Source organism: Panicum virgatum, chromosome 9K (assembly GCF_016808335.1).
Source record: "Panicum virgatum strain AP13 chromosome 9K, P.virgatum_v5, whole genome shotgun sequence".
Taxonomy (NCBI): Eukaryota; Viridiplantae; Streptophyta; class Magnoliopsida; order Poales; family Poaceae; genus Panicum; species Panicum virgatum.
This window is the reverse complement of record NC_053144.1, coordinates 11,554,023-11,564,345: the sequence shown is the minus strand read 5'-3', so window position 1 is coordinate 11,564,345 and position 10,323 is coordinate 11,554,023. Positions and strand designations below refer to the sequence as shown.

At 47.6% G+C, this 10,323-nt stretch overlaps 1 protein-coding gene across 1 annotated transcript; it reads right to left on the bottom strand.

Moving 5' to 3' along the window:
• Nucleotides 1–1,577: 1,577 nt before the first annotated feature.
• On the bottom strand, nt 1,578–9,793 carry LOC120648301 (putative disease resistance protein RGA1). Its single transcript, XM_039925025.1, has 11 exons — nt 8,584–9,793; nt 6,304–6,830; nt 4,634–6,069; nt 4,324–4,456; nt 4,068–4,195; nt 3,652–3,963; nt 3,445–3,545; nt 3,238–3,332; nt 2,698–3,050; nt 2,370–2,537; nt 1,578–2,227 (listed from the first exon to the last, which is right to left on the bottom strand). The coding sequence occupies exons 1-4, from the start codon at nt 9,673–9,675 to the stop codon at nt 4,446–4,448; spliced, it is 3,066 nt and encodes a 1,021-aa protein (XP_039780959.1). The 5' UTR covers nt 9,676–9,793; the 3' UTR covers nt 1,578–2,227; nt 2,370–2,537; nt 2,698–3,050; nt 3,238–3,332; nt 3,445–3,545; nt 3,652–3,963; nt 4,068–4,195; nt 4,324–4,445.
• Between the last annotated feature and the right edge of the window lie 530 nt (nt 9,794–10,323).

Here is a 10,323-nt window from a genome sequence, read left to right as displayed (position 1 = left end):
GCTTCCTTGCTTTAAACTGTGGAAATCACATGATGTGACTTCGTCGGGCCTTATGGCTCGAAAGCTTGCATGTAACTCGGAGCGAAGCTACTTCCAAGACAATATGCTTCCTAGTGGTATGTTTGCATACCATCGCTGGGCCAAGCCTCGTAATGCGAGGATGAGTGCCTTCGTCTTGCACGCGGTGCCTCCTCCTGATGCTTCTATGGTGGCTTTGTACTTGAGGAGGAACTCTTCGGGATCTGACTCCCCATCAAACTGCGGCAGTACTGCTGGTTGAGGCGATGAGGCCACTGTATTTCCTCTAGTTCTTCGGATAATGGTGATCTTCGCTGATGGCCTCTTCGGCAGTGCTCTTCGCCGTCTGACTCGAAGCGGTCAGAGATCTCTTCAATCGGTATGACCCTTGAGCGGACCCTTGGTGGCTCGTGTTGCCGCGGGTTGGTTGCAGCCACCTCCTTCTGCGGTGGTGGTGGTGGTGATTGCATTTTCTCAAGCTGCAGCCGTTGTGCGCGTAGCTTCTCTTGCAGCGCCCTACAGCGAAGCTCTTCCTCCCTCAACTTGTTGTACTGCTCTTGACGCTCTGCTTCGGTGAGTATGGTCTCCTTGCCCTTCGCTCTTGTTATCATCTGTCGCTCCGAAGGCTCTGCTTCTAAGGCCTGCTGCTGAGCCCTTCGTGCCTCTTCGATGCGAGCGTCGATGCGACGCATCGCCACGATGTCTTGGGCTGAGACGCCGATGTCGAGGAGGTTGACTTCAAGCTGACCGTCTGCGATGGTGTCGACGGAGACGCCATCGCTGTTGGCCCCGTTGGCCTGCGTCGCCGCCGCTTCGCCATGCGAAGGTGTTATCGTCGTCGTCGTCGTCGTGTCCTCCGAAGTGGTTCCGGTGGTTCCCTTCTTCTTCATCACCGCCATGTGGTGTATTGAACCGACGGGTGGGCGCCAAACTGTTGGTGAAGAATGTCTCCGTAATGAACGAACACAACAACAGTGATGGAAAAGCACGCAAAACCGAGTAGGGAGTGTTCTCTCTCTATTCAATGTGTCCCATCAATGAATATTACATGAGATATTTATAGGTGGCGTTTCGTCTTCCAAGTACAATTATATCTCTGTACCCTTACAACGGTCATATTCCCAGAATATTCTTGGACGTACACGTAATTTCCTTTATACTCCGTGGGTGCCCTCCAGCTCAGATGGGCCCCGCTACTTCAGGCAACCCTCTTTGCGTCGACCTCCCTCGACGCGCTCCTCGAGGACGCTCCCTCATCCACCGACGCGGCTGCGCACTACCTTCGGCCAACTCGACGAAGGCCCTGGCGACCTTCGCTCGTTCTTCGCTTCGATGCTTGCGTTGCCTGGTCTTCGCGTACCCTTGGCTCCTGGGACGAAGATCAGCGAAGACCGACATCCTCTTCGCCCGTCCTTGGCCTTGGCTCCAGTACCCGCGCAGTCTTGTCCTCGTGGTCCTTCGGCGACTAGACCGAAGGTGGTGTCCCCAACACTCCAGATTTGGCCCCTTGGCCGGAAAAACTTCGATGACGGATAAGCCGTGGATTTTGGAAGAGCAAGGATCGGCAAGCTGTTTATGACTTTTTGCTAGTACAACTGAAGTTAAAAAAGACAGAGAACTGCACATTAACAACTCAGCTGCGAATCATTTGCACTCGAGCATTAGTATCAGCATTCCACTTTTCTGCAAAAACACGTCACCACCACTAGCAAAGAACTCTTGAGTCGTGCGGTGCCACACAGAAAAGGTGCTTTTCTAAAAGATAAGAAGAAGATGAAAAATGAAACGCACGGTAACATCCATACTGTGATCATGTTTGTGATCATGTTCAGGCCGGTTTCTGTCTCGCCATATGTTCGTTCCAGTAACCAAACACATCTGGCACGAGTGCCGCCATGCGCCTCCGCAGGCACAGCTGATCCACAGTCTGGTATCCTCAGCGTGGCCGAGCAGGGCTGCTTCCGTCATCCGGAACATGGCGGAGACGACAGGGTCCAGACGTGTGTGAGGGCTCCCTTCGCGTGGTCATCGCCGCGCCCTGAGAGCACCCTGTGTGCGGTCCCACCCAAGGTGCTCGTCGAACTGCCCGGCGCCCAGCTCCCAGCTCGGCGAGGACTCCTCAGGTCGCGCGCCGCCGCCCACTGCTCGGCACGACTGCCAACCAACAGTCAATTCTTCAGATAACGGCTCCGGTCATTCAGTCTGAGAACTTCAGATATAACATAAAAGAGACAAGTGCTTCAGGTATCACAAAGAGCAGATTTTTGCACGCCGACACAGCAGCAAAGAAGCACTACTAGCAAGTTGGTGTGCAGAGGTTTACATGATTGCTATCGACGTTTCGTACGTACCTGATGAAAAGCCTCGTCGTTGTTGGATGGAAGAGAATGGTGGTCGTGTCGTGGGCTCGTGGCACTCTGAACCTCTGAAGTTTCCTCTTCCTTGGAATGCCCCTGCATTCTTTCACATGCTGCTCCCTCGCGTGATCTGCTCCGTCGCCAAGTCCTCGTCCTCTTCATCTGGGTGCAAGTGAAATAACAACAGGAACAGATAAATGAGTTCAGATTCGGCAAAAAGAAAAAAAAACATCTCAAAGTATATCTAGAACATTTTGAACTGAATATAACAAGTGGAAGGAAACGTCAAGATTGGAACCAAATGTACGGGTAACGGATGTACCTGTGGAAGGAATACGGCTCCTTGGTAGTGTAGCCTCTGCACGCCTCCGACCTCCGTCCAGCCGCTGGCCTTCTGCCAGCTCGCGTGCAACGGCTGCCCGGAGCAGCCGCGTGTGTGTTGGATCTCAGGCAAAAAGGGTTCTTCTCCTTCTTGGGTTTCAATCGCCAAGCGTTCCGGGTAAGACATTTCATACGTACACGTACCTACTGGCTACCGTAACAAAAAGCCATGTTGCTGGACCGAATGGAATAGTACTCCTGTCGTAGCAGCCTGAAGCTTCATATACTGTTTCGAATTGAATTCTTCCTCTGTTATTTCTGGCCTCTCCTTCACCTCTTACTCTTCGTCTTCATCTTGTGAGCAAAGAATAAACGAGTTAAGGATTTGACAAATAAATCCATTTTATGTAACTGACAGGTTGAAAATTATACAACCAATGAGTATGTGGAAGATGAAATTACCTGTGGACTCGCCACAGTATGCGTCGATTGATACGAGTTGTAAATAATAATGACAACCAATTTGGCATTTCATACCTACCAGCATATAGCAGCACACGAACTAAACTGGAATGCTCCCGTCGCACGCAGCAATCTGAAGCTTCATTTACTCTTTGCATTATTCCTGTGTTACTCCTGGGCAAAATCAAGACAAACAAACGAGTTCATATTTGGCAAACGAATCCATTTTATGCGACTTACAGATTTACAACTATAGAAGCACAGAGTAGGACGGAGATGAAGTCACCTGTGGACTCGCCCAAGTATGCGTCGAAGGAATACGGCTCCTTGGTATAGTAGATGTTATTTCTGCCCTCTATTCCTTCACCGCTTACTCTTCGTCTTCGTCTTGTGAGCAATGAAGATAAACGAGTTAAGATTAGACAAATAAATCAATTTTATGTAACTTAGAGGTTGACAATAATAAAACCAAGTATGTGGAGGACGAAGTTACCTGTGGACTCGCCCAAGTATGCGTCGAAGGAATACGGCTCCTTGGTACAGTAGATGTACCACTCGGCCTTTTCATCTTCTGATGATTGGTTGGTTTCTCCTCGTCAGCATCCGCTTCTTCTGATTGTTCGGCTTCCTCCTCATTGGCCTCCTCATCTTCCTGCGACGATTGCTCGGATTCCTCCTCTTCCTCTGTCTTGTGCCCATGTGCTTTTAATTGTTGGACGTGCTTGATCTTCCCCCACTCAGAGGATTCATCCTCGAACCATCTCTCGCCGGACGCCCGTTGAACCGGCCGGCAGTTCCTGAAAGGCTGGCACCGTTGCCGAGGTGAGATTGCAGAGACATTTTGGCTTGGCCTCGCCTGCAGCACCTGTTTTTTCCGAGACATAAAGGAGGGGGTGCAGAAACACTTACAAATTCCAGCAGCAAATTGCGGTTGCAGCATAACCTTCAATTTCCTTTCTTCTCCTGCGCGTTAGGTTCCAGCCTCCAACAAAGTGCATCCCAGTACGGCCAGGCAGCCAACACGCAGTTTCTTCATTCTGATGAACAAAACTCAAACTCCGAGTGAGAGAAGTAGTGCTTCGGATGTTACAATAGAAGGCAGAGTCAGAAAGCAGAGCTAGTACTGTTAATTGTCTACATGGATCGTTTCTCGTTAAGTACGCACCATCACGAAAATCCACATTGTTGGATGGAATCGAATGGTCCTGTCGTACCCATCCGCAAGCTATGTGTGTACGTCTTGACTTGGAGTGCTACTGTTCCTCCCTTGCCATGTCCTCTTCCTCCTCAGTCCTCATCTTGTGAGCGAGTAAATGAAGTACGGCAAAAGAAAACAGATAAATGAGTTCGGAGTAGCCTTTACATCATTAACACGGCTGATTAAGTACATATAATTGAAGTGCTCTTTTTTTCTTACACGGAACTAACTGAAACGGAAATGTGTAAGAGCAGAGCAAATGAAGCTACATATGTACCTGTGGGTTCGCCCATAACTGCCTCAAAGGAACATGGCTCCTTGGTGTAGAAGATGTGCCGGTCGACACTGTCTTGAGTATATCTCTTCCCGTATGCCTTTACCTGCTGAACATGCCGTATCTTTTCCCATTCGGCGGAGTCGTCTTGTAATGACATCAGGTTGAGCAATCTTGGGCTGCAATCCACACGCAGCTTATTTAGCTTTGCCTCTCGTAGGTATTCTGGTAGTGCTTCAGCATCCAAATCCCACCACTCCAGGCTCCGGAGGAATGGCAGACCGTCCAATTCCTTTAGTGCCCGGCAATTGCTGATGTGAATCCATTGCAAGCTTGGGTTGTTGCTGATCCTTTCCAGACATGGGTTTTCATATGACCAAAGCTTGACTAGTGAAGGGAAGTTCTCCATGGAGACCAAGTGCTGGATATTACTCAGGTCCAACTCTCTCAACAGGTGTGCATGCTGTGCAAGTCCTGCAGGAAGGCGTTGCAGTTGACAATTCCTGATAGTAAGCTCCTCTAGAGCAGGCATCGCAGGGACGTGCTGCTCCCACTCCCACTCTGTCCATCCCAGCATGCCCTCAAAACCTAGTGTTACCAGCTTGGGAAATGCCACACCAGCACCACGCGAGATATGATGAGTCTGCCTCCTTTTGTTCTGTGTTCCTGTTAGCGCTGGTGCCTCTTCCTGGCCATCCGTTTCACCGCCAAAGGAGGGGTGGAGGAAATCATGCCTAACACACTGGACGGACGGTGCACGATCAACATAAAAATAATCAAGAAAGGGGAGCTGGCCCAATCCAATAGGCAGTTGCGTGCAGCATGCGTAGTCATCCAGCGCCAACCGCCTTAAGCTCTCAAAGGCTGACATGGTTCTCATCCACTGCGGTAGCCCACGTGCAAAATAGCCTATGATTTCAAGTGTTTCTATGCGAGTCGGAGGGCATAGGTTAGCCAACACATCCTCGATTCTCTCGTGCTCCTCCTCGCTGATGTCGTCTTCGACCTCCCCGTTCTCTCCGAGCCTGCTGGTAAATCTCAAATCTAAGTCTATCAGGTGATATTTACTGCTAAGCATTGCTTTAGCAGCCATAGAACCGGAAGGTGCCTTCTCCAGAACACTTATAACCAGTATTTTGAGCTTTGACAGAGGCCCTAGTTCTTGTAAGCTGCACCAGCCATCTGCGCTATCGTCTGAATGTGTTGGAAACCCCAACAAACGAACCAATTCTTCTAGCTTTCCAAAGCCACGAGGAACCGAGGTGATTGCCGTATCGCTAAAGTTGAGTGACCTTAGTTTCTGCAGCTCTAAGATGCTGTTAGGGAGTTGAGAAATATTTGTGCACCCAAAAAGGTCAAGGGCTTCTAGAAATTTTAGATTTCCTATGCCTCGAGGGATCGTGGATATGCTTGTGCCAGAAAGACATAAGCATCTTAAATGTTTGAGGTGGGATATGGAGTCTGGGAGCTCAACTAGATTTACACCATCTAGATATAGTACTCTTAGGCTAGACATATTGTTCAACAAATCCTTCAGCTCAACCGTGATGTTCCCAAATAACATTAATGTTCTAAGGGATGCTTGTTTCCGCAAGGTGTCCAGCCCAATTGCCCTGTTTGAGATAGACAGGTGACGAAGCTTTGGGGCACTAAGAATTCTATTGACATCTTGCCCCTCACCAATAAGTGCTCCTTCATCTTTCATTATATACTGAGCAAAGGAACGGACAACGTCATGCATGCTACATGCTTCTTGACCATAGGTATCTTTGTCCGGTTCTAGAAGATTCCTTGAAATCAATTCATTGTAGTATTCTTCCCCCAAACCCTCTAGTGTATTTGAGCCTATTTTGTTACGTATGTGACTTTCCGCTATCCAGAGCTGGACTATATCTCCCATTCTTATTAACTGATCTTTAGGGAAAAGCGAACAATACACAAAACACTGCTTCAGGTGTGAAGGCAAGTCTTCATAACTCAAATAGACAGATTTATTAATATCTTTATTGATTTCGGTTGTCAACCACATGTCGTGGCTACTAATATGCAACCAAGCATCTCTTGTTCTGCTTTTGCGGCGCAAGAGTCCTCCAAGGACCTTGATTGCTAAGGGCAAGCAGTCACATCTTTCCACAATTTCCATCCCGATACCCTTCAATCCATCAACATAGGCTTCATCATCACTCTCATTCACAACTACCTATTAGAAAAATGCAGCATGGGTGAGAGAGAGAGAGAGAGAGAGAGAGAGAGAGAGAGTTGTGTGTGGTGTACAATGAGAAAGCTCCCCTATATACGAACTATGTTGTGATATCATGCAATGGATTTTATTATTTTACCATGTGTCAATAACTCGAACATAGGTTGGGGTTGGGGGGGGGGGGGGTAACAAAGTGAGTGCACTAGAGCACCAAAACAAGACTTCACGACATCAATAGGAATATTTTCCATTATTACACAGGAGGCACGTTTTTGGTAGGTTACGAGCAAACTACGATAAAGGCTCAAATATAGCCAAATTACATGGTCCTTTACTACTTTTTGCATAATCAGCTGAGACCAGCAAGAGAGGGGGGGAAATGAGGAATGGGCTCACATGAATGCACGGGCGGGCATGGGAGTGAAATAAAATGAAGAAGACAAAGAGATAGGGCCTATTTAGTTGCTAGCCATATGTTGTCATAACTAATATTATAAAAAGAATGGGAAATGAATAAATAAAAGAAATGTTAGCCACAGTTGCAGTAAATTTTAACATAAAAATGATTTGTGGAATTGTGGAGATATGGGACCATGAGCATCTCCCGTAGTTTCTCATTCCCAACTCCCAACAACCGGTTATTAGCAGAACGAAGTGCCGGAGCTTTACCTATTATCTTTAATATTTTGGCATGTAGGATCCACCTAATGCTGGGTTGATTATGCAGTGAACACACCGCAACACCCGCTCGCGGCCCGCCGCACTCCCACCCAACCTTGCCAACGCTCAATTCGACTTGTTGTCATCACACTAATGCCTACCTAGAAGCACCTGCTCCCTCCCACCTCTCTACCGTTGTTGCCGGCCGATCTTGCCGACAAGAAGTTCAAGCTGGAGGGATCCTCGATATCAGTGCACTCATTGTTGTTTTGCTAGGAGAGGAGGGCACAACAGGTGGCTAATTGTAATATATAGGGAAAATCTATTCTACATGCGCCACATGTGTATCTTGTGATGATATACATCTTTGAGAAATGAGATAAGCTGAAAAAATCATTTCTAAAAACAATTTTCCTCAATTCCATTTATGAAAAAATATAGGAAAAATGATAGAAAAAGATTAGCTACGTACCAAAGATGCTCTAAGGATGTTTTGTAACCATAGTTTGTACCGTGAATCAAATTTATGTTGAAGATCCAAAACAAACACAGAGCTAGGAGGTAGAGCCCTGCAGAATAGGGCTAAGCCTAGATCTGATCATGGCTCGGACCGGCTTTGGTTCGGAGAGGGTCATATAAAACATATTTTTTTCATTCCGAACCTGTCTTGGTGGGCCGGGCCACGTTAACTGGATTTTTTTTGCATAATTTTTGGATCAAATTAGATTGGGTGAGTAATATCAAAAGAAAAAGGTTGGGCGAGATTTTTTGGGTTTCAGGTCAAATATTTCATCCCATGCCCGATCCGATTTTTTAACGGGTCGCAAATTGTAACCCAAACCTACTCCACACATTGGTTGGGTCAGGTCAATTCATTTTTTTTAGCAGGGCAACCCATAATTAGATATAGCTATGCCCATGCAGTCTAGCCTTAATATCACTAAGGTTATGTTGAGTTATTGCGCTTGCCCTTTCAGTTTGTATGTTGGTGTATGTATTCACGTACTGATGGAGTGATGTTTTTTATGCAATTATTGTGTTCGGCGTGCAACTTAGTAAATAATTGCAGTAAAAAGTGAAAGTTATAGCTGACCTGGTTCTTTAGCAAAATCCAAGCATCCTCTGGTTGTAGCTTGTCAACTCGATGGAGATGTTGAGCTTTCATTCCAAGAGCAACTCCAGCATTTCTTGTGGTAACCAATACTTGACTGCCAGGAGCACCATGACTGAGTGGCGCTCTAAGCAGCCCATACCACACCTTTTCACTCCACACATCATCCATCACCAACAAAAACTTCTTCTTTTGCCGGATCGTGTCTACCAAAGTAACCTCAAGTAAGTTCTTGTTTCCAGCACAACCTTCATGTTTGGAACCAAAATAAGCTAGAAGAGTTTGAAGAACATTGATTTCATTGACATCTTGATTAACGCTCAACCAGATCCTTTCCTCGAAGTTCTCCTTCACCCTAGTATCATCGAAGATCATCTGAGCAAGAGTGGTTTTGCCTATCCCACCTGTGCCTGTGATAGCAACAGCCACAACCACATCATTATTGTTGCCCTTTGATCCAACAGAAGCATCCTTCTTCTTGATGAGCATATCCACAATTTTCTTCTTGTCCTCTTCAATCTTCTCTCCAACAACATCAGATTGGATAAAAACTGATCCAGTGTTGCTCGACGAAAAGTTTGAAGTATTGTTGATGGCATCACCGGAGGAGTTGATGGCTTGTGTGATGAATCCAAAGCGGGAGCTCCGCCTCGCAAGGTCCTCTAGCTGTTGGTTGATCGCTTGGATCTTCCTTCCAATCTCATGGGCCACAACAGGGTTGCGGAAGCAAAAGAACATCTTGGGGATTTCACAGCACCACCTTGAAGAGTTTTTTGGAGCAGAAATTGGTGTGGAAGGATCGTCCCCACCATCCATGAGCTGACAGAGGTCAAGGACGTCATCGGCGTCGTACATGGCATCCTTGAGCTCCTTCACCCAACCCTCTGTAGCCGAGTCGCGGTCGCGGATGCGCCTCCTCTCAGCATCTGCCAAGATGCGGCTCAGGTCACGGAGCGTCGTCTCGAGCTTGGTCATCTCGCCTGGCACGCCGAGGAGCATCTCCACCTTCTTCTTCACCATGCCCGCCAGGATGCCCACCAGCTTGGACGCGAGCTCGTCCAGCAGCGCCGCCATGATCGCGGTAGCAGGTAGAGAGCACAAGAAGAAGATGAGGAGTGGGTTTTAGATAGATGTGGGGGTGTACACCATGTGATACTTTGGGGGCGCTTTATATAGAAACATGGCCGTGAGGTGAGAAGTTGAATGCGCATAGAGGGGCATATTTAGGAGAGAGGCCTCCACTAAATAACCGGGAACTAGGGGTGGTAAAGGGCCCAACATTTTGAACTAGAAAATTTAAGGATCGGGCCCTAAAAGGGCCGGGTTCTAAACATATGTATTTTTGAACTAAAAATTTTAAGGGTTTTATTGGGCTGTGAAGAGGCCATTAGGGCCATAGCCCATTACCACCCCTACCGGGAAGAGCACATGCATCCTTCCAATTAATGCAGGCAACTTCTTCGTTCTCTCCGTCGTCGTCTCCGGCTTTCGCGGATCAGCCACGCGCCGCACGCCAACTGCCAGTGGAAAGTAATAATCATTTTTTTTTTCTCAAGCTGGCCTGGCAGTGCGCTGCTCTGTCTTTGGCATAGGCACTGGTTATACCCGCTTGCTCCACCTCCTGACTTGCAGTTGGTTTTGTAGTATGAAGGCTTAGCTTTAGCTAGAGACTAGAGGAAGCAAGCATCACCACAGCTCGCAGGGTGCTGAAGTCTATTCTCT